The 25,549-nt window shown below is 36.0% G+C and overlaps 1 protein-coding gene across 5 annotated transcripts in view; it reads right to left on the bottom strand.

Moving 5' to 3' along the window:
* RALYL (RALY RNA binding protein like) overlaps positions 1 to 25,549 on the bottom strand; it is a 363,390-nt gene that overhangs the window by 69,553 nt on the left and 268,288 nt on the right. For all 5 annotated transcript variants that reach the window (XM_065751889.1, XM_065751886.1, XM_065751887.1 and 2 more), the window contains one exon: positions 2,247 to 2,322. In XM_065751889.1, coding sequence (XP_065607961.1) covers positions 2,247 to 2,322 — 76 coding nt within the window. The remainder of the gene's footprint in view (positions 1 to 2,246; positions 2,323 to 25,549) is intronic.

Consider the following 25,549-nt stretch of genomic DNA (forward strand, 5'->3'; position numbering starts at 1 on the left):
TTTTTTTGTCCTTTTTTTTTCTCTTTATGAACTATGTCAGGAATAAATACATACATTCATACATACATAAGAAGAATTATAAGTGATATAAGAAAGAAAGGAGAGTTTGGGTATGTGAATGAACTTATGTAAACATTAAAGAGGAAATGATAGACTCATATGTCTTGCATCTAATTAATACAGCTGAAAAACTAGTAAGCCTGACACTTAGGTTAATATTAACATTTATGTATGTGAGATTAAATGAAATTATTCTCACAGAGATTATGAAACTAGAAAGGATACAAAGAGAATTTAGTTTCTGAAATACAGACAAATGTTCCAATACCACTTCTGACAGAAGTAGATCAAGGTCTTGCACCTGGGTCGTGGCAACATCCACTACCAATACAAGATGGGGGATGAAAAGATTGAGCACAGCCCTGATTAAAAAGATTTAGGGCTATTGGCAGATAGGAAGACAGACATGAGTGAGTAGCGTGCTCTTGCATCCCAGAAAGTTAACAGTATTCTGAGTTGCCTCAAAAGAAGCATGGCCAGCAGGTTGAGGTGGGTGATCCTGCTCCTCTACTCTGTGCTGGTGAGCCCTCACCTGGAGTACTGCGTCCATATATAGTGTCCTCAGTACAAGAGAGACATAGACTTGTTGGAGCACATCCAGAGGAGGGCAACAAAATGATTCAAGGGATGGAACACTTTTCCTACAAAGACAGGCTGGGAGAGCTAGGGCTGTTAAGACTGGAGAAGAGAAGGCTCTGAGGTGACCTGATAGTGACTTTTCAATATCTAAAGGGGTGTTACAAGGAAGAAGGAAACAAACTCTTTAGCGGGGTTTGTGGTGATAGGACAAGGGGAAATGGTTTCACACTAAAAGAGGAGATATCTAGATTGAAGATAAGGAAAAAGTCCTTTATAGTGAGGGTGGTGAGGCACCAGAACAGGTTGCCCAGAGATACAGTGGAAGCCTTGTACCTATAGAAATTCAAGGTCAGATTGGACCAGGCTCTAAGCAATCTGATCTAGCTGTGGGTGTCCATGCTCATTGCAGGGAAGTTGGAGTAGATGACTTCCAACTCTAAGGATTCTATGTTCTATGATTCTATGACTTGGATACTTTAGCAAATTACGTTGTATAATGCATCATAGAATATCACACATCTGAGAACAATGCATAGCTGACATAAACAGGTCCAGAAAGCAAACTGATGGTAACTTCTTGGTACAAGCATTAAGATAGCCAGCTAGAAAAGGCACTCTCCTGGATTTGTTGCTTGTAAAGAGAGGGTCTTGTGAGTGAAGTGTTGACAGGTGGCCATCTTAGCGGTGGCCATCTTAGCTTCATTGACCATGAAGTACTTGAATTGAAAACCTTTGATGACAGGAGGATAACTGCCATCAAAATCTTCTGGATATGGGGAGAGCAGATTTAAGGCTGCTCAAGGAAGTGGCTAGTCCCCTCTGATTCTATTTTTGAAAATACTGCAAGTTCATCAATACTGTTTACTTTTTAAGTATCACCTCTTACCATCACGGGAACAGTCAACACAAGTGTGAGAAGTAGGAGGTGCAGAAAGTCAGCTTGGCTGAACAGGGATCTTCTAGAGTTTAGGTGACATGCATATGGCCATTAGAAGAGAGGTCAGATTACATGGGGAGAGCTACATAGCTCTCTGCAGGGAGAAAATTTGTGTAGCCAAAGAACAATTGGGATTTGAGCTGGACAGTTATGTTCAGGACAGCAAAAGTTTTCTTGAACTTGCTTCTGCAAACAGCATAGGGCCAGAGTCAAAGTTCGTTTCAATAACAGTATAGCACATCTACTGTTGTCTTTTATACAAACTGCTATCTTATTAAAGAAGGAAATTATTTTGGTTCAAGTGTAAGTCAGAAATTTTGCTTTCTGGGCCAATTCCTTGTTGGTGTCATTTAGGTTTTTTTTTGCTATGACCATCAAATAATCTATTTCTGGAAGTTAGAACGCTACTCTGAGTAGATTCAATAAATGCATATAGTGTCAGACTGACTCTTTTGCTAACATTCAGAAACTCTTGGTGTGTAGAAGAGCTAGATTATATTTCATATGAAATCAACCCATGAATTGGGAAAGAAAGAATCCTTTGTCTAGACCATGTGCTACACAGTAGCATTGCTGGATATATTTGGAAAAACTAAACAAACATTTCAGTTTAGCACAATTCTTCTAATAAATTTGATCTGTAGCATGATAAGAATGAAATCTAACTTACCTGTAAAGTGCAGAAAGTGGACGTTTGTTGCCAGGTTTTGGTCTGTATGGTTTTGGTTCTCCTGCCATGTTGATATCTGAAAGCAAACATTTGAAATCTGTAAGCTAGAAGTTTGGAAAGTAGAAACTCATTGCAAAGGAATCCTCAAGAAACTGGAAATGATCAATAGACATTGAACATGGATAGCATATGTAAAATACCTATCTAGTTTTTACCACTTTTGAATAGATACTATAAAACTTTCCTAAATATTCTTACTGTAATGTCTGAGGATTTTAGGCAAAATGTCATTTATTGGTAAGAGAGAAATGACATTTTTACAAGCATGAGTTTCCACTCATGAAGGTGAAGATTCCTGAAGCTATTACAGAAACTGGAACTTAAACTGAAGTTACTGAAACAGTAACTTAAATGTAAACAAGTGAACTCAAGTCAAATTCTGTTGTGGAGGGCTGCAGTGGCTATAGGGAGTTGTTCTTTCAGGTCTTGCAAAATGCAGACTGATCTTTATCTGGCACTTCACTATCTACTCAAAAAGAGAGTTTTCAAAAGTAAATAAAATAATCTACATTTCTTAATGAAAATGAATATTAAATCATACTGTTATTAAACAGTAATATATTCTTCTGAATCTTCTTTAATATTCTTCTGAATATTAAATCATACTGTTTTTAAAATTTTCATGGGTCAAGAGAGTATCTTCTCTTGCACATACCTTATCTTAGGTAAGTAATCATAATTCTCAACACCAGAAATCTTGTACATGTATATACTTTTAATTCATTAATATATTTATCATTGAAATGTAAAAATACATGATACAATACATTAGTCATGCTGTATCTCAACTTCTTCCCTTCTTTTGAATCATACTCAGAGACACACCAGGAAATACACATCCAATCATTTTGAATGCTAGTAATAATCATTTATTGAGAAATAAATACACTTAGGTCCTTTCGTGAATAATGCCTTGCTTGAGGTTGAAAAGCTGTCAGTATAAATATAAATCTATATTAAAAAGCACCTTGGTGTTGTACAGTCAACTTTACAAAAATTTAATGGATAAAGTAAAAATTCTGATCAGAAAACAAATTTCATTCCATCTGAGTGATGGCTTGGTTTTCACTGATATATGAAAGGTTAACATTCAAAAAAATCAGGAAATCAGAAGAGTTATTTCACTGTTAAATTGCTGTGACAGAACAGTGTATTCCATTTACCATGGAATCATATAAAGACTTTTGAGAAAGCATGTGTTCTTGTAAAGCCTGTACTCAATCTAAAATTGGAGGTATCAGAGGGAAAAGTAAAGACAACTAAGATGTTGAATGAGAAAGCATCACTACACAGTGCAATGACATAAAAAGCCAAACATTTTTATTTATGTTATTCTATATCTCACAAGCTGTAGTAAAAGACTGAGATTGATGGACGAGATAATTTTATTTTGCATAAAGTAGGAAAAAAAATCCTTTTGACATTTTCCAATAGTCAGAAACACTGAAAAATGTTCATCAATGTTTTTTCCATTTAAATTAAATATTTTAAGATAAACCAACACATATTTAAAATTATAAAATGTCCTAAAATGAAAGGTTTCCTACAAATATATATTTTTTAATCTTCTCCATTAAAACATTTTGGAATTAATGCAATAGTACTTCATTCTACTGTATTATAGAATGTATTAATCTTTTATCATATTCTTCCATAAAATATTAAATTTCTTGTTTTACCTGTGTCTCTGAATTAGGATGAATAGTAGAGAAAGTTTTCATGCTTTTCTGAAATGCTTTTCTGTCATTAATTTTAAGGAAGTGCTTTATTAAACACACATAAATCTCCTACTTCTATGGTTGTTAAAAATTCAGATATGATTCCCATATTTAAAAGAATATAAATTCTAATGTTGGCCCAACAAAGTAAACATCAAATATTTGTTGAAAGTCACAGGGGAATTTTGATAGCTGTTCTACATTTCTGTTATCTCCTGGAAATAACAAAATTGGAATGAAAATTTAATCTTGTGACCTTTGCAATAATTACATCTTGCCGCACTATTTTAATATGACAGATTTAAGGTCACTGGCTTTATTGACCTTCAACATATACTTCTAAAACTAGGACAGACTCTAGAGAGAAAATAAAAAGTTAGAATTGTAATCTGTTCTTGGGAAATCCCTGGGGCTATTAGATTCATCTTCACAAACCTTCCATGTCTATCATCTGCTTCTTTTTAAGAGCCACAGGCCAGGTCATTAGTCTTAGGTATATGAACATTAAAGAGATTTCAAAACTTGTTCACACCCTTCTGGGAGAGATCAATCCTGTTTTGATGATTATTCTTGTAGACATACCTTTGCAGGTCTATAGCATCTACTTTTAACAAAGACAAGTGATATAGAAGACCTTGGGGTGTTTGCTGCCTGTTCACTTTATTATAATAAAATACTGTTGGAAAAGTAACGTTGTAAGAAAACACAGAATCGGTTATGACTCCCTTGCATTTAAATAAATCTCTGAAGATGTTAGCAGAAAACAGTGAACTATGTTACATGAACAGTAATAGCCAGAATTTCTCTTTAACAGAAGAAATATTTCATAGTAAAGCCATACACATGGGGATTTTGTCTTAAAATGAAACTGAATGAATATCTCTGGAAGCCTCTAAGCACTCTGTAGCAAGTTAAGAATGTATGTAGGAAATGGACTGAAAAGTTAGGACAGATTTTCACCCCATTATTTTTCAGCACTATCTACTCCAACCTCAATTTTCTAGCTAAGATTAGAAGTGAAGCTGTCAACATTTCACAGGACAGATTATTTCTAGCCCAACTGAAATCTTGTGAGATAACTTGTTCTCTTGCTTCATCCATCATTAGTTTCACAGCAGACATTTACATCCAGTAGGTCATAAACCATGTGTCAAACAAATTTGTTGGCTGCAGCATAGAGATTTACCTGCACTAATAATTCCACCTTGAGGAATGTGGAGAGGTATCACTCCTTATGCTGTAAAATTAGCTACTGCATTTGTAGAGGAATATGAACTAGAGAACTTGACAAAGCACAGAGAGATTTGCACTTCTAAATGCGTAGAGTAGTCCAGGGATTCTCATATTATTTGCTGATCATATGCTATAAACGTTAACCTACAGAATAACAGGAAGATAAAATCAGTGCTGAAATTCAAAATATTATGGGATTATTATGAATAGGAAAGTGACTGCAAGCAATTGTGATGAAGTAGCCTGCTCTTTCTGTGCTTTCATAATCAAATAAGATTGCTTTCTGTATTTAAAGGAATGTATCTTCAGTTCTATGTGTTCAGAACATGCCAGTTAAGGTATGAGACATTTGGCTCATACCTTAGGCACTGAAATGTGAAAGGTCTATGAAAGGCACCATGTGGCACAATATATCTAATCTCAAATATAATGTTTTTGTTTCTAATATGCCAAGAAGTGCCCAGCAATGAATGAGAAAAATAACAATAATAAGATAATAATAATATGCAGACCATTTAGAGAGAACAGTGAATGTATTCAGTAGCTATATAAAACTGGTTTGATAGAGCAACTCAGCACAGTGTGATTACCTTTCTCCCATCAGCCTTTTCTACTGTAGGCTGCCCACCTCCTCTAGGTTATATAGTGGTGACCAAGAAGACTCTGGTGCATAAACCCTCCAGTATCAACCATTCTTGAGGCTTTGCTCACAGGTCTGCAGCTTAAGCAATTTGACAATTCAGTCCTGAGGGCAAATGTACAGTTACTTTTAAACAGGTTTTGTAAGTATAAGGAATGATACCAAAAGTGCTGTATTAACATACTAGAAGTATTTCAGTACTCCTAAGTATAAATGTCCTTCAGATTATTTTAAAAGTATGACTGGGAAAAAAATAGCCAATCAACGACTTTTGTTTCCAAAAACAAATGCTGTAAACTAGAAGACTCAGCAAGCACAGGCTCAATACACAAAACTGGGACTTCAGGCTTTCTCCTGTAAATCCAATGCCCATTTATCAGCCTACTTGCTTACTATAAAATTAAATAGAGTCATTACTAGGCACTAGAACACAGCTATTTATTGTATAGAATTATTAGAGTGGTTGCTGATATTACTTCTAGCCCCAGGCAATCAAGTATTTTCTGTACAATTTCTGAATGTAGGTGGAGAATTGACATGAACTAGGAATCATTGCAAACTGGTCTTTTAGTTGTGGTTAGTTTTCAAGGTAAGACCCACTGAAAGAGAACAGTCCCAGATATTTATAGTAATTGCAGACAAAGCTCCTCATGTGGGCTCCATGTCAGAGAGACTGGGAACCAAGACCTACATATAAAAAACTGTAAAGGCCTCAGTAGCCAAACAGCTAATATCCATCTTCCAACAGATGCTCTTCCACACATTCTTGAGAATTGTTGAAGACACGACACATTCCTTGAAAACTCTCACAATTTCTTGACTTAAAATTTTGGTTGGAAAAAGCTAACATTGTGTACTTATGGACTAGCTAGCTCTGTGTTAGACCAACCTTTTATTGAAGTGCTAGAAGCCACAGCTGTATGAAAAACTGGAAAGACAAAGAATTCATACAGAGAATGTAACATTTATATCCAGATAGATGCAGGCATAGGAAGAAAATGCATTTTCCCCTTTTTTTCAAATAGCCTGAAGTACGTAGGACAGAAGTAAAGACCAAGAGGTAGATGACATTTAGAGAAGCCCCTAGCCATGTGATTTATAAGTGAATATCAGGAAAACTACAGCTAATTTGTCTTTATTTTTTATTCTTTCCTTTGCCAGTACTACATATATATTCTTCCTCTTGCATACTAAAGGAATTTTAATGAAGTAATCTGACATTTTTTACATCACAGAGCTTTTTTCTACGTTACATGAATTGTGTGTTATCTTCTCCCTTTTCCCATCTCTTGTACTAAAATGTAAAAAATGCAAAAAATGCAGAGAGGAAAAGACAGTTCGATCCTGTGCCAGAATTATACAACTTCACAGAAAAGTGAACACAAACTCAAATTAACTTTCATGGTTAGTAAAATATTAAATGAAGGTCTGGGCCACACATTTCCTTTTCCTATAATAGTATCAAAAATAATTTGTTCGTGGGGCTCTCAGCTGCATTAAGATTTTCTTTTAGCACTGAAATAATTTGAACCTTTTTTTTTTTTTTGGTACAAAGATGACAGCTATTGTAAATGCTTCATACAGAAAGACCTGCTTATTGAAAGGTATATGAAATTGCTTTGTTCAGCTATCTCTTCTTTCATTAAACTCTCTTAGAATGAAATGAGGATATGGGGTTATATAAGCTATCACTCTTAACACCATTCAGTAACAGAAGTGCCAGGCATTGTCTTGCTGGAAAGTCACTGTTTCCTGGAGAACCAGGTTGGTGTAAGGAGAGGCAAAATCTAAAAGGGAAATCTTTTCCCATCTTATCCACCCATCACAGAGTTCTGTCAGGGTTTAATGTAGTGACTTCTCCCACAGTTGCAGTACAGACTTTGAACTGCTTCACAGCTCAAGCTGGTTCAATGGTGAAGCTCTTTCAATTTTGTCTGCCTGCTGCCATGTCTCTCCCCTCACCACAAGTAATGGCTCAGTCACCTGGCAGCTTCTCCTAACCCATTTGAGCGTGCAACCAGCTGTGGCCTACATCATGTCCAGGGAACTGGACAATACTAATTCTGAGGCCTCTTGAAGATTCCCCAAGAATCCATCTTTCTTGAAGAAAGATGGACTTTGCTAAGTTTGCAGAGACTGTGGCTGAGACCTCCCAATCTGCTTCTCTATCAGTGATCAAATCCTTATGGTCAAGTCCTGTGGTGGGGCAATAGTCCCACTGGAACCCTGAGCTACAAGTGACACAGTAAGAAAAGGGTATGTCTTATGAAGCACATTCTTTGGAATGGGAGCCCTGTTTGTGACAATCCACCCCGGTCTTTCTCTTCTTTAGCACTGGGTTGGCAGGATACTCTATAGGAAGATCCATTATGCCGTTCTACAGATGCCAAAGGTTCAGATTCTTTTACAGGGAACTGCCTTGCCATAGCCACTTATCTATAGACCAGCTCTAAGGGCTGAAGGACCTGGGGTGTTAGCTGTGGAAACCTCTACTTTGGTTTGTGTCACCGTGCCATAAAGCTGGCAGTCATACATGCGAACTGAAATAAAAATCAAAATCTAGAAGCTATAGTCTTCTTCTAGTAGGTAGGCCCTTTTAATTTAAACAAGTTTTCAACTGCCCCATTACCCACCCAAATAACAAGATTTCTACCTTCAGTGTGCTTGTTTAACACATGGTCAGGCTGATTCTGCAAATGCAGAAGATCGGCACTGCCATAAGGATGTAGGAAAGCAATGGAAAAGTACATCAGGAACTGTCTGCTACCTTCAGAAATAGAAGTTCAGGCAGAGACTGTGTGACACTACCACCTGTTCACACTGTAGCTTCTCATTGTTGCCATTAATGAGAAACAGATCTGGTCCTTGAATTACAGCTTTTTCCAGAGAGTGAGGAACATCATTCTTTGGATTCTCTTGATCATAATAAAGATGTCGTTTCCAAAAAGAAAATAGAGTACCTGCCTTTCTTCACATCAAGCACAGTCATTGCAGGGCAGCAGCCAACAGACTGCTGCTTTTCTTTGGTAACAAAAGATAGTTATTACCATGAGACTCAGACAAAGCTTGATGTTGACTAGATGTCTGAGTTTCTCAGCAGTGTAAGTAGCCTCAAGCAGCAACATTAAACTGTGTCATGGGGATAAGAGTATGAAAGTCTGTCATCTAAGTCTTTCATATTTCATATGATTTTTCTTTCTAGGGAACATGCCCTTAACCCCAGTAATTTTTAACTCTTAATCAAAATACTTTTTTTTTTTTTTTTTTAAAGCTAGCTACTTTTCCTGCCCCACAGGCTTTCATCTAACTCTCTTACTAATTTTAGCTTAATGCTCCAAGCTATGGTTTTTCATGACAATTGAGATTTATAGAATGCAAGAGTTCACTGTCTCCACTGCCCCAATCCCTTTGTCTTTCTAACTGTTTTGCTTGCAGATTGTCAACTTTATTAATGCAAACACAAACTATTTTTTCTCAAAATAACCATACCAATTGCCATACATTTAAAAAAAATTACAAATATTTTATTTGTATTTACAGGTAATATTTCTTGGATATTCCAACAAAATCTTTCACTTAAAGTGTATTTCTTTGTAATTTTGAACAGTGAGCTTTCCCAAGTGTTTCTGGATGGGATAAGCAGTATTGCTTCCTGGACAGTGCTTTCCAAAGCACAGGTCATTCTGTATTCAGGAGCACTTTCAAGGAGGTAAGGGGTGGGAAGATGAAGCTGCTCCTCTGAAGTCTGAGCTGCTGTACCTGCCTCTGACCTTGGGCTTGGTTGGCATAACAGCTCTCACTGAGGAATCAGTACATTTTTCATACACTGTTGTCAAAACATTGAAGGGCAGCTCAGACCCTGAGGGTACTCCCTACATTCTAGAGACTTTCATGATACTGTGGTTTTCAACAACTTGTGAAAAATGATTTCTACAAAACACAGAAGGCTGGAGTACAGTCTCAAGTACATGTCCTCCATTTCCACTATTTTTTCCTGTTCCAAATACATCTGATTTTATCCTTTTTTTTCTTTGTCTTGGAATCCTCCCTCTTTACATCACTGTCCTCTTTATGGTGGACTCAGCTTCTACCTTGGTCCTCTCTCTCTTGAACAAATCCCCTGCCCCAACCAAATAAAGAAATAATGTTGAGAGGATTCAGATCTGCTTTTGACAGTTCAATTCTCCTTTCTGTATTCCCTCTTTCTGCTTATGATCTTCATGTTCCAGGTTTATCGAGATTAGGGAATCTGTAGAAGAGCTTCTTTTCAAGATCCAAATACACATGGCACAAGCCTTCAAGCATTTCCCTTGAGATACAGTAATTTTCCTGTGCCAGTGTTACTGAAGTTTCTGTTCTAAATACCATAAGATAGAATTCTAACAGATTTTGTTTTTCATCTTTTGTTTTTGTCTTCTAACATAACTATTGTAAACCTTTGATGAACAGCCACAGACTTAACTTTGTTTTGCATAATAACTTTAAAAATCTGATTTCCTCTAACAATATCACTGTGTTAGTATTGCAAAGTAATATAGCTATGCTACAAAGGAAAATGTCCTGTTACTGTATTTAGAATTTCTTTCTAAATTATACCATTTTTATTAACAACTCAAGGTTGGATAAAATGACAGCAGTTTCAGAGATAAACCCACTGAAATTTGGCATGTGGGAGGAAACATTATTGTGGAAATAATTTACAAACAAACAATATTCCAAATCTAATATATTCTTTTGTAAGCAATACTGAGATTGTAGCCATTGGTAACTCTTTCATTGCCAATGCATGCATTTCCACAGAGGATCTAATTTATACTAACAATAAAACTGCTATTGCACTGAAGCTAACCGAGAAAGCAGAACATACAATAATTGGAAATACTGACAAGCTTAAAAATGAACAGTGTACAGTGCTCTTTCATTCAATATATTTAGGCATTTTAGGCAAACAAAATATAAAAATAATTGATAGGGATAAAAATGATGGTTCATATACTCCAATTTTCTGCCTCCAGCAGCCATTTATGTGCTTTTTGAGGAGACATGAGAATCTCAGACTAGATACAAGATTGTTATTCATCCATTTTCTTAACCCAGCATGATTTTCCTCCTAAAATGCTAAATAGTTTAGGATTAACGTAAATCCTAAACCATGTTTTATCTTTCCTCCTATACTGTTTTGTTAGGTAAAATTGAAAATCAGTAATACCATGAGTCACTTTGCTAATCATATAAATGCCCAATCACTCCATTATTTTTAATAATATATAATATTAGTGTTTCAGGTTTGAGGTTATTTTTACAGAAAATGTGTTTCTCAGCAAGAAGTGAGCTCTGTTGCAGCTTCATAATCCCCTCTTCTTTCAATCTCTCAACTCCATTTTCAACTCCTGCTCTCTTCAACCATTATCATAACTAACATCTTAGAAGTCTTCTCAAAAATATTTTCTAGAAACATAAATCATCATATTTCTCACTTCAGTTTAATGAAATGTTGCTGCCTGCAACTGTAAATCTATGTTTGGTCGCACATGCAAATACACTTCAAATGAATCTTCAGAACTCCTCTTGCAAGGGGTATAAGGTATACTTTATACTATTAAGGATACTGATTTGCATCTATTTTGAATCACTAACAGCAAGCATTGTAATAGGTTTCTAAAAATAATTTTAGAAAACAAAGTAATTCTTCTGAAACTTATTAAATCCAATCTGAACACCAAAAGTGCTACAAAAATAAGAACACAGAAGATGTTACTCTGTTTAAATTTTAAAAAGTTAAAAGACATAAATATCATGAATATTAGTACACAGTGGTAGTAAAGCTATCAAATTGGTCACTCATCAACAGCTTACTGTTTACTCTTTAACAGTAAATGGATCTACATTCTTCTATGCTTCCCAGTAACATTTATTTTCTTCTTTGGCTTTGCCACAAGCAATAGATTTCTATTACCCACTCCCCCCCCCCCCAAAAAAAAAAAAAAAGAGAGACAATTTGGCTCAGGGAATGCAGGAACCAAGAATTCCTTTAATCTGATTTCTTTCTTTTCACCAGAAATTTTTGAGCTATTTTGATTTCCAATTTGTTTTTTCAGGATATTTAGTTTGAGCAAATCACATGTAAACACATAGTACAAATGTTTGTAAAAAAGCCTTGGTAATTAATTTCTACTTTGTTTGCTGTAAGAAACATATAGAGCTAGACCAGACAATAAACATTACCAGACATTCTCTGCCTTAGTGGTTGTGGAGGCTTGGGAGGTCAAAATCCTTATTTGTACATTGGAAGCCAGAGTGTTTCTTTTGGAGCATGAGCATGAAATTCAAACAAATTCCCACAAGAATAAAATTTTCATCCAGGTTTCTAAACTCTATCTAATGTTGCTGTATTTAACTTTCCCCCATATACATATAATGCTTCCATATACAAGCATGCATTTTCAACTGGAAATTTTTGTGTTGAGTTCTGCAATTCATCTTTATTACACAGTCTCTGGAAATGAAAGGATGCAAGAAAATACTGAGGAATATTGAATTCCTGAACTTGGAGTTAAATTATTGCTCTTAAAGTGGATGCTAGTGTCAACTGCTTTAATATAGCAAAGAAAACATTCTTTATTCTCAGCACCATCATAACTGAAATTATTATCTGTTGTTGTTGTTAAGGGAAGACTGCTGGCATAGACCTATCTGAAACGTCAGAAACTTCCAGTGCAATGAGAAATTCCAGTGGCTGATTAAATGAAAAAACTCTCTAAGCTCACCTAGAAACATTAATCTTCTGGACACACTGCATAAACCACTAATCTCAAGCTTGTCATTTAAAATGAGGAAGGGAATACAAGGAAAGATACAGGCAGACTTTTTAAAGCCTTATGATCATTATTTTAATTATGTTAAAGACTAAAAGAAGATCTATAAACCATGCATTGCAGCGAACAAAATGTGCAGAGGAAAAAAACACTGGGCCAAATGATCTCTTTGAATAGAAATGAATGAAACTCAACACAACTTTGTTTCAGCACACTGTCTCCTAATCCTTTACTTCCTAATATTCATCTCCTTATCAGACACCACTGTTAACATCATGTTATACTTTTCACTTAGAAGCATAGCTAAACATGTAACAACTAAACCCTGAAAGTATATATGTCCTGATATGCACTGGCCCAGCAGACTAAAGCTGACTTAGCATACCTGCACTGTGTTGTCATATCAGCAACACAGTCCTCTCCCTTAATAATTATTGCTATTTATTACCCTTAGTATTTACAATTCTGTATTTAAAAATAGTTGCACTTATTTGACAAGGAATTAGGCCAACATTGAAAAGCAGTGATAATGGAAAAAAGCAGACAACTTTGTATGAGAGTTCTTAAATCTCTCTGTGTTAAAGTAAGCTTTCACTGAAGTCTGCAGTAAGATCTGATTTGTTAAATTTGTTGTCAGTGTTGTTATTCTTTACTGTCCAATCGTATATTGCATAACACAAGGTATAAATGTTTTTTAAATGTACTGAGAATCTAGTAAACTCTCATGAGAAGAAAGAACACTGTGGCCTTTTATTCACTCATGGTCATTGTCATCTTGAGTTGCCTTATTTAGGGGAAGAGTGCATCCAACAGTAAAGCTTCCCAGCGACTTGGGATGTCACTGCCTCCAATGAATGGGTTCCAGAAGTGATAATAAGAAATTCCAGGTGTTTGTGTGATGGTTGTAGAGGAATTTATTGGAAAAAAATGTACTCAGAATGGCTGTATGATTGAGTGCATGGTATTGCATAGTCTGTACTTTCCTTTGGTATGCCATAGACAGGACCTCACTGCTGTCCTGCCATCAGCAGCCCTCCAACCTGAGATTATTTTCCTTTTATAGTGATCCACAAATAAATGAAAACAAGTTTGAAACAACGAATTGTAGTAAACCTGTTCATTTCTTCATTTTATGCCATTCACTAAGATACTGAATCACCACCATAATGGCTCCAGGGTCAGTAATGGCAATTAACCTTTTCTGTGTGCACATACTTTCCTTTTGTGTGTGTGTGTGTGTTGATCCCCAAATGCTTTTGTTTCACGCTTTATAGAGTTCTGAAGTTTGAGTTTAATAGAAAGTCATGAACCAGAACATGGAGATGATTTCTCAACTTCATCTCAAAGACTTGGATGCCTGTCATGATCAAACATCAGTTACCCACCAGAAAACCAATGCTCAATTCAAGACTCCCAAGTTGTGATGTAAGAGAGACACACTGCTATTTGGTGTGGATTTGTGTTTTCCTCCTTTCTTATTCATTTATGTTTGTCTGGAAACACCAGCTTCTCTAGCTAATTGTTTTTTTTCTTTGTTTGTTTGTTTTGTTTTGTTTTGTTTTTTCTTTGCAGCAAGAAACTCAAAGTGTTGCATCTTGGTTTCCTTACATTCAAAAAAATTAGGTTAATACTTGATGCCTCTAAATAAAAACAGCACTCAAGCCTACTGCACTCAGGAGATCACAGCTGCTCAAGCCCTGTTCAAATATTTAAATATAAATCCCTCTCTCCAAAATGTGCAAAGTAAACATGCTGACAACTTATCGTGTAGAATAATTAGTGTCTGGCTGTGATCTCTAAATTAAAACTTGTGTGTTTTATTTCTTTGATGTGTGTTGCAGTTTTGGGAAGGTGGGAAATACAGCTGAGTATGAAGAACTAGGCCCAGAGGAGAACAAAATTCACTTGCAAATAATGGTAACTCACTTTTGGATTCAACAGATTATTCAGGATAGGCTACAATTGGTGATACATGCTGATGAGGATGGTTGTGATGGATAATATACAGCACATTTTTCCTGCTAGGACACCAGTCAAAGTGTAGAGATTAGTACTGTCACTGACACAAAGAAAAGGAATATAGCCCAGAGTATAGGATACAGGGAATGGGAGGGCACTTGAAACATGACCAGCCCATTGAGAATATAAATATTCTACTCAAATATCTTAATGTTCATAAGATGATATGTCCTGCTTTGCACCTGCCCATCTCTGTACCTCTGACTGCTTCACAGGCAGCTCAGCTTGCATACCATTCTGTGGGTTGCCTGTGAGAAATGTTCTGGCATGTGTGGGAGCATACTACAGCAGTGCAGCACAGAGAACTGCCCAGGTTCTAAGGACAAAACTGAGGTCTTGGTTTGCATACTGCAGTATGCTGAAGCTCTATAGAGCGTGCATATAATCTTGAAACTACAAATACCCAGATGCATTTTTCATGTGCTATCAAAAGAGCAAACTGTTAGAGAATTTCCATACGAAAAACAACCCCCATAGACAAATTACTAGATTCCAAGCTTTTCTAATCTAAGAAGTGTTTTTATCACATACAGAGCTTAATTCAAATTTGATTTTATTATTTTTAACTTGGGAGAAAATACAAACAACATAAAAATGACATAAATCCCATACTAGAGAAATATTTCTATAACATTTGTTTACAAATAATTCTAATTTAGTAATATTAATTCTTATTTACATACCATAATGAAAAAAAATCAAATTTGAATTAACCTTATAAAGCAACAAATAATCACCCTAAATTTGTACGTTGAAATACAGATATTTATTACTTAATGTATGAACATATTTAAAATTGTGATATTTTAAGTAAAATATTTATATTTAGCAATATTTTGTACCTCCACAGATTGCCACTTATACAGAATATTAACAGGGTTTTTACTAGCCTTTGCTTTCCCTAGTTATACTAACAATTAGACATGAACATCTACTTTGATGTAGAATGATACGAGAAAAGGAGTGAATCACAGGTGTTTTGCTCATATAGTCAGTTCTACAGTTAACTTACTGGCATCCAGCAATAAAGAAAAACTACAAAAAATAAAATAATAAAATAAAATAAAATAAAATAAAATAAAATAAAATAAAATAAAATAAAATAAAATAATTAAAAAAATTAAATACCAGAAAATACACTCAACACTTTTAGTTTAATAGAATCAAAGTATAGAATTAAAAAATTAACATTATTCTACTTTTTGGTGAGGTATATTTATATTTACTTAACTAATAAATTATGACCATAACTTCAATTTTATCCAGCAGCAGAAACTGCTCAAGAAACTCGTAACATTAATTCCTTGTAGTGTGAGTGGAGGCATGAATCTGAAGGTCTGCATTTCTGTGGAACTGGCAAAGGGGAAGACATGACAGGCCCAAACAGGGGGTACCACAGCCAAAAGTCTTCATTTTGGAAAGAATTCTTTCAGTCATAAACTTGGTTATTAGCTTATGGTTCAGTATTAAAAAACAAACAAGAAAACAACAACCACACCAAAAAGCAACAAAACAGTGGACAAATCAACAACATACAGAATATGGAAAATACAATACCAGCTGTATTTTGTGAAAAGCTCAGTTTTTATTTACTTCTAAAATGCTGCTCTTTCTCCTTTTTTTTTTTTTCCCTCTTCCACACATTTGGAAAATTAGCACCCTTCAATTTTTCTTTCCAGTCCAAGAACAGGACGTTCTGTTTGGTGATCACTTCTGAGAATTCAGTATTTTCTCTTAACAAGCTACAGAACAGCTGAGCTTTCTTACAGGCAGTCCGTATCATGAAGACTGAACACGGTTGACAGGTGTCCCTGTCAGCAGCTGTATCCAAGGCAGTGATAAGCAAGGCTATATTCGGCCACAACTTTTCATATTCATTGTGCCATGTGGAAAGGAACAGTGCCAGCTTAGTAGGAATGGGTTTCCACCTTTCATACCCTCAGTCCTGCATCCATTTTGTCATGCAGGCACTTGAGACACAGGGACCTCTGGGCTCAAACACTACATCCAGCTCTATCATGTCATGTTACAGAAGGAGACAACACACTGAGGAGGCATGATGTGCCCACACAACTAGGAACATTTCATACAGCTTTCTCCAATGTTAAATGAAGTATTGACTTTGTAACTGCATGACATGGTTCAGTAATAAAATCAGTATTTTTTGCACAGATCATCAGCAACAGCTTCTTTGCAGTGAAACAGCCATATCTATGTTACAAACCAAAACCAATATATGAAATGGTAAACTATTCTAAATTGGAATAACAGCAGAGTTCTCTCCCTGCAGTCAGTCTGTAAAATAATTTTGGTTGCATCACAGTTTCTATTGGCCCCAATGGCTTCACCCACTGAACCACCCAAACTGGAGACCCGCCAGTTATGTTTATGTTTTTATATTTTTCTGCAGTCTAATTACTCCCAAAAGGCAAACTGAGAAGCCATTGAAACTGATCACTTAAAAATAAACACCTTTCTGTCTTCCCCCATCTCCTTCGTGCTTGCATATCGAATTGGAAAGGAAATAGTCAAAAATTTGAATGTTACAGATGAAACTAATAAGCATGCACACTGCTATATGATAGCACAGACATGGTCAGCATAGGTTTGTGAAATATTCACAGTGGCCTTTGTCCCTGTGGTTCATCTGCAATAAGCTTGTGCTGTAGGTGAGATCTGAGTGATTCACATGTGTTACAGCACAAAGCCAAAAAGCAAGGGGTGCTGCAATAGACATCTGAAGGTCAATTATCTTAAACTAACTTCTGCTCCACACTGGGAATGAGAAAGAGGTCAGCGGAGCTGTTCCTACAGTCTGAAAGAAAACCTCTGTACCTTTAAATGACAGTGCATACAAGAAGCAAATACACACAGCTGTTTTTCTTATAAATCACTGGCAGATGGGTACCCCAGGGGTATTAACAATACATTCTTGATATCTGAGTATTATTCCTTGAGGTGCAGCTATTTGTCTGAAGAGAGAAAAATAGTATTTCCTGAAAACATGCCTCAGATCTTCACCGATAGGAACTTTATGTGGATTTCTAGTCGGTTTGCACACACATCCGTAAGAGTGTACACTTCCTCGAGCCTCAGTGACACAGAGATTGGTCTTGAAATTACTTTATGCTACTCATGTCATGAACCAGAACTGTTAAGAGTGATGTAGGTCAAGAAGTGCAGCCTATTAGGAGCACTTAGTAAGCACTTACTGCATTCTATATTTGTATAATCAAACTGATAATATTTTAGTCCATATGATGTTCATACTGCAGTTTTGTAACACATTGCCAATGGACTGCTACTCTAAAGTATTTGGTGAGAAGTCTATCCTCAGAAGTCACTATCTTGACTGCCTCTCAAGACATGCAACCCCTACAAAGACCTTGAGATACAGATTTTCTTTCAGGGCCAGCTGTAACATTCATGAAGCAAGCTTTTCAGTCATTGCCATTAGCTGCTCTGTGGATCTGACCCAATCAAAGCTTTTGATTTGCTTCTGCCTCTCTCCTCTTCATGAAAAAGAATCAGATTTTGCATCAACTTTTCTAAGAAGTTGAACAATACTGCTGGATGTGGCTAAGTTAAAATCTGTGAACCGTTTTTCAACAAATCATTCAGGATCCCCAAAGAACTTCTTCTAGCCTCTGCATTTCTGCATTTTTTAGGAAAGTTCTTTAACTGCTAAGGATACAGTGATTCTATATCATTTGCAGGAAGCCTCTATATGACACAATTGCAAACTGGCTGAAGAATCCTAGAATAGCTTAAATTGGAAGGGACCTTAAAAGTCATCTAGTTCCAATCCCACTGCCATAGGGAAGGCTGCTACCCACTGTATAAGACTGCCCAGGGCCCCATCCAACCTGGTCTTGATGAGGATGGAGCACCCACAGCTTCTCTGAGCATCCTGTACGAGGGACTCAACCCCCTGAGTAAAGAGTTTCCACCCAACATCTTATCTAAATTTCCCCTCTTATAGTTTAAAGCCATTCTCCCTTGTCCTATTAGTATTATGCCATGTAAAAAGCTGGTCTCTCTCTTGTTTATAAGCTCCCCTCAAGTAGTGGAAGTCTGCTCTTCTACAGGCTGAACAAGCTCACCTCGTTTCACACTGGTATATGAATGAAGAACCACTGAATAATCCAGGAGTTACTCATAGGTAGTATGAAGCCAATACAACTTCATGGTATGATAAACTGGTATTTCCTGCTCATCCCCTACAAAGAAGATCTTAAGAACTTGGATGTTTAAAACACTGCAATTTGTCAACCAGTGTTAAAGAGTGGACTTTGCAGCTCTGAGCTTAGTGAGCTTAGAGATACAATTTACTTAACTGGTGTCACCTTTTTCTCAAAGCTTCCTTTTCACACTCTGACACTGCAGCCAGAACTGTCAGTCCCACTTACATCACTCTCAGGCTGAGCTCTGGGCACATTCTTCCTAACTGCATGGATGCTCCTTGCGCTATGACTGAGCACATTTACTAGCTGATCTCCTTTTAGTAGTAGCCTGTAATATAATGTCACAGTCATGCACAAAACAATCATGACTTATGGTCTACTGTGAGAAATGTCATAGATGAATGTATTGCCTTGCAATCTTCTGAGACTCAGTGAATAATTATTTACGGTAATCTCAAACGTTATTGCTATTGGTACTTATATTTCAACATAGCTGCATAAATACATCCAATAACTGTAACATTTAAGATTTACAGACACGATTTGCTATCTATACATGGCTTATACCATTTAATTTTCTTCAGTTCAGCTTGAATAATACTTCTGTGTTAATTATGTTTTTCACATTTAGTACCTGCCTCTGCACATATTTCTCTAAATATGAAGACAGCAGATTTATATCCATCACTGATTCGTATTCAATATAAGGAAAAGGAAAGTTAAGATGATATAGGAAAAGATTTAAGATATAAGTAAGATCACAGAGACTAAAATGAGAGATTTTAAGTTAGGGACACAAGTAAAGGTCTGAAGAATCAGCCTTCATGTGGATATTTCATGAAGGACAACTGACCTTAAACAGAGGACAGGAAATACTCAAATACAGCTGAAGTACCATGAACCAGCTGCAACATGGTTGTAAATCTGATATGATCTTGACTGAGAGGATTACAATTCTTTAGTCTGTTTACTCTACACAGTGATGCTGATTAGGAAATAAATTTGAAGGAGAAAAATGAAACAAGAAAGAAGGCAGAAAAACACATAAATATTCATGGGTGGTGGCAATGAAAATCTTGTAAAAAAAGGGACAGAGGTTGTGATTCTATTTGTAAAAGGATAGCTTGTATTTTTCCAAATAAATGGAGATAAGATCGACTTAAATTAGTAGTAAAAATTAAAAAAGGTGCTTTATTATAGGTGTTTTACTATAAAATATAAAAAATAATATTTTTTATAATAAAACACAGGTGTCTTTTATTATAAAACTTGGTTTATCTTAGCCTGTCTTTTTTAATTTTTGTAACCCTGAATTTCAGCCTATAGCTGTGGAATTAGGAAATAGTGTGCCTATCGCTTACCTCTCAGGAAGGAAAGAGCAAACAGACTTGAACTCAAGACTGTCTGCATAACGATGTTGACTAATTGTAAGAGATTATTATTTTTTTTACCATTGCCTCAAAGTTTGCTGATGAACAATTCCAAGCAACTGGTCAACATTTATAATAGACTGTCGGACCTATATTTGAACCATTGCTTCTTAATCTCATGCCAGGTATGTATATAATCAAAGAACCTTGTCTCCCTCCTTTATATTGGAGTGTGACACTAATGAATTCTCATTTTTAATAATTATTGCTTGCATAATCAAGTCAAAGGATCCAAACTGGTATTTATCGCTATTACTTTAAAAGACAAAACTGTTTTCTACTCAGGTTACTCCATAACTAACTGTAGTGATGTAGAATTTGTGACGTAGGCAGAACTCGGCCTTTTAGACACTGTACCACAGAAAATCCTTGCTGTTGCTAATAGTGAATGAGTTGTTTCAGTTTACAAAAGGCAAATATGTAAAGAAATCTGGTATAAATAATATAAGGCTCAGTTATGATTGCATACTAAAAATATACAACATTTTTAAAACCTGCGTAAGCCTCACTTAAGAGTGTTACTGCTCCAGTAGTTTTCTTCAGTACTGGTGTTTGCAGAAAGCACCATAAAAGCAAATCTCTGTAATTTTTCTCTTTAACTTGTCCTATTACAATTTTAGAATGAGAAAAATAAAAAGGAAAAGGTAGTAAGAATTCATCCTAATCTTAAATTCATGATCCAGAGGAAAAGCCACAACCAAGCAGAAGTGCTGGCTAGCAGAAACTTGAAGCCATGTGTACACATGCTATTGATAGATTCTGCCCTCAGGGAAACTTGGTTTTGTGAACTCACTGTAAGTGAAGAGGATGGCAAGTAGTTTGCTTTTATACCAACAATATATTCTTCTAATACAAATAGCCTGAGGAAAGACATGCCATAGCTGATTTCTTAGTCAAAAGAGTTCTCTTTAATTCCAAATTTCCAGTATGGTAATTAATTAAAAACACTGTATTTTTGTCTCTCAATATGAATTGCTATGCTGAAAGTGATATATGCCTTTTTATCACAGAATTTGTGAGTAGTCTGACTTCCATGCTGGTGTCAGACTGTATGACTAATGTGATGACTGTCATTTCTGAATTATTCAGATCTCTGCTGGTAGGATTAAGCAAGTCAGAAGGAGCTACTGAGACCATAAGCACACAACTGCCTAACAGCAAAGCCAAGGGGAAAATCAAAGCTGTAATCTGTTGGATACCGGGAGGCCACAGTTAACTCTCACCTGGAAACACCATCTTCCCCTCTACCACTTGAGTTATGAAATGACAGATAACAGTGATGTTTTTTCTCATCCTCCCTCCTCCTCCACATCTCTACTACTTATCCAGTGGTGCAATGAGATTTTCAAAATAAAGAGTGAATGGACTTCCAAACACAAGGACAGATGCAGAGTAAATTCTTTGCCAATGCTGAAGTATACAAATTATACAAAAAAATTATACAAAATTAGATCCATAGTTAACCAGAGCACCTATCAGTAGATACTGAAAATACACTTTACTCCTAAAACAGAGATTCTCCTAACCCAAATGAATTCACCATGGAAACTGTCATCAAGCCCAGCAAAACTTTCCTCCTTCAAGGCTTTACTGGATGCTGGCTCAGAAAAAGCACCTGAGCATTTATTTCCAATTCAAGATTTGACAGATGATTATATCTCCTCTATAGGGTATGTTTGTGATAGGTGGCTATGTTCAAATGAGAAAAATTGCATTACCCTGGAAGCACATAGCCCATGATAAACACCTTATATGAGGATTCCAATGATAAATACTGTCAGCACATATCTGCTACAAAGGGGATATCTTCTTAAACCCCAGCTGGCAACAGCTTAGTTCTGATACAGAGGGATTAATATATTCACAGGATTTTGTATGAGACAGTATAACAAGAAATTGCACAAGCTGGAGAAAAAATCAGCTGCCAAACCTGGATATATATACACACACATATATATATATGTAGCTTTATTCATTATAGGATGCTTAATGCAAAAAGAACATCTGTGATCTCATTTTGACAACCTAAATTTACCCTTCATTTTAAAAAGATCTATAATTTCATTTCTCAAAAAACATGCACACTTTTTAAAGAAATGGGAACTCTTTTTTAGTGACCTACAGTGGTGACACTCCATCTTCATTTGCCTCTGAGGCATCTGTTTGATGAATAATCTAGTTAGGTGCTAACCAGTTGAGCACTACGCACTGCATGCAGACTCCAGAGTACTTCCCCCTGTAAGCGGAAGTTACAAATTTAACAATTTTAAAAGATTAAACTTATTACCTATGACCATTTCTACAAGCAAAGAAAGATTAAATAGTGTTTATGTGGGTTGTTTATCAGCCAGATTAGCCCCTCCCTTTTTTGTCTGATACTGATGGATGTAGCATGCGAGCTTCAGTGACACTCGTTGAGAACTTCACTTTACATATCCAGGGCCAACATTTTTAAGATCTGTCACAAAGACTTGTGTTCCTAAATCCAAAGGACTCACAGTTATATTTCAGTGAGAAACTTAATAGCCACACTTATCAGGATCACGGTAAGCACCAAAATTACATTTCTTAAAGGAGTTTACAATTAAAATCATTAAAGAAACATATTTCTTTTGTGTGTGAGCTGAAGTAATATCTACCAAAAAACACATGCATTCAGTTTTGATTAAAACATGCATCAAACTAATTACTATCACACAGGCACATCCCAAACGTATCAGTGCCCTTGTTAATACTCTCTCCTTTCCTGACTAAACTGATTCTATAATCAAAATAATTAAGCAGCTTTGTGGCAAATCAAATTTATACAGCTGTGGAAATGAAACAGGTGTGACCTGCATGTATTCTTGGTTGGTCTTTTGTCATGGGAGTGCAGCCTCATTTTTTATTTAAGGACCTTGCCAGTAGTTATACATCACAAGATAAGGTTACGATTTGTGTGTCAGGGATAAAATAATGCTTGTTATGTACCACATCTGAACAATATGGGTACACTGATAATGAAAGAAAGGTGCCAGAAGGAATAGCTCATGTGTGTTGATGAAATCAGGGAGCATTAATTAGACACGCACTATTTAAGACTATGTAGCAGCCTAACATGCCATAAAATTAAGGGCATTATAAATAGCAGGTTGATTACACATCAGGAAAAAAAAAAGGATGAAGTTATGCTCCATAATTAATGAATCTCTTCAGAATAGAACTTACTTGGGTCTTATAAATATCACCAGAATTACTAGAGGATCTGTGAAATTGTTCCACTGGGGAAATTAATTAAAATCGATGAAAGGCATACAGAAGCTATAGCCATCTTTATTATTCCTGATTTCATTGCTACCTGCTGAGTTTCCAGCTGCTTGAGCCGTATTTCAGACACAGACTCCCTGGTCCTTGTAGGTAAAGCTATCAGCTGAAGTGGAACATAGCAGAAGTAATGTAAGTTTATAATCTTTCATTAAGTCAGCTTGTGGTGCTGCAAACTCTGTGAACTTCTTTCTGCACTAAGAGAACAAAAGGTACTGATTTTAAATAACAGATGAAGAATTAATCTCAAATCCTCTCTGTGAGGATGTTCATATGTCTGAAAGCATAGCATATAATCTCCTTCCAAGGCAAAACTTGGCATGCCATTTCCTCTTTCCAATACTAGATTTAACCTTATTTTTCCAAAGGAAAGAGAGGAACAGACCCTTGTCCAAATGCAAGTTACTGATCACTAGAACACAACTGCCAGTGCAGAATGGATTGTCCTGAGCTCCTATTCCTCTCCTCACCATTTTCTCTTCTTCACTATACTTGACTTATATTAAAATATATATCAAGAAATGCAAACTAGTGCATAAGTATTTAATAATATTGAATATATTTGAAGAAAATAATTGCTCTCTTAAAGTACTATTAATAGAAACAGAATGTTACTAAGAGTAAAGTCAAAGCACACTGGAGATATATGTACTATGTCTTAAAGGAGGTATGGAAAAGTTGTGAATGGTACAATTCAGTGAGAGGAATCTCTCTTTCTCTGTCTCTGAGCTTGATTTTAATCTTTCTGTCACTGCCTTTGAGAATTGAGGACTCAGATTCAAGACCAGAGATCAAAACCTAGGACAATATTCTGTTTTTACAGCCTATAACTGTGAGATTTTTGAGACCCTCTACTGAACATTTTAGTAAGTTTTATTCTTCTTAATGGTGTTACTTTAAACACCAAAATTAGGAAGGACAAAACAGGTGGTTTGTTTTTTTTTTAGTATCAAGAACTTTCATTTTTCATTGGACAAATCCTTCTATATATCACAGTAACTCTGCCATGACAACATGACATAGAACCTATCATTTTACTAGCATCTTCATTAGAAGACCAGTCAATAACCTTTTAAAAAACCTTCCCCTTCAAATGATGTTATTAAACCTTTATAACTCCAATACAGGCACAAATTTAGTCTTAAACTCATATTTTCTTAAGCAGAGAGCACCAAATCCACGTATTGTTACATGAAGTGTTAAAATGCACTGATGTCCTAATGTTTCTGAATTATTTATGTTAATAAAATGTATAGCATAACTGTGAACATTATGAGTGCATTCAGTTTTAGCTTGCCTTAAAAAATCTCATAGGTAGGGTTTATAAATTGGCTGCCTAATTCGCATTTGCTTGAAGCGCAAACAGTTCTTAGTAAAAAAAGATTACCAAAGGTTGCATTTAATGGTGCAGTACTATTTGACTAATACTACTTTTATTGTTGTTTTCCCAAAGAAACAAGTTGTCTGCCAACTATTTAGACCCAACTTCTGCTGACTTCCTACCACTATCCCAGCTCCATACTGAAGAGAGCTCCTCACTGCTGCCCCTCCTTAGGTACTGTCCTCTACAGAAGAAAACAGGAGAATGGAGTTGGATGGGACTATCATGGGCTCACCTGACCTAGATACTGGGGAGAAATGGCTTTAGAAGTCAATCTAAATGCCGTCTTAGTACGCAATTGTATCTACATATATGAACCTGAAGACTGTTCAGCCAGATCCTGGAATTTTTAGAAGTCACAGGTAGGAAAATCAGATTGCTTTGGAGGCTAACATACTTTCTGATGATGCAACATATAAGTTACTAATGATCCCAAACATTAATGCTTGCGTATAACAATGGTAGCAGCTTACATTACATCTCAGCAAAGCACTACAGGACAGGGTGGTAAACTCGCCAC

This window comes from Cyrtonyx montezumae, unplaced genomic scaffold (assembly GCF_038088225.1).
Source record: "Cyrtonyx montezumae isolate F1298 unplaced genomic scaffold, pur_monq_1.0 scaffold_8, whole genome shotgun sequence".
NCBI lineage: Eukaryota > Metazoa > Chordata > Aves > Galliformes > Odontophoridae > Cyrtonyx > Cyrtonyx montezumae.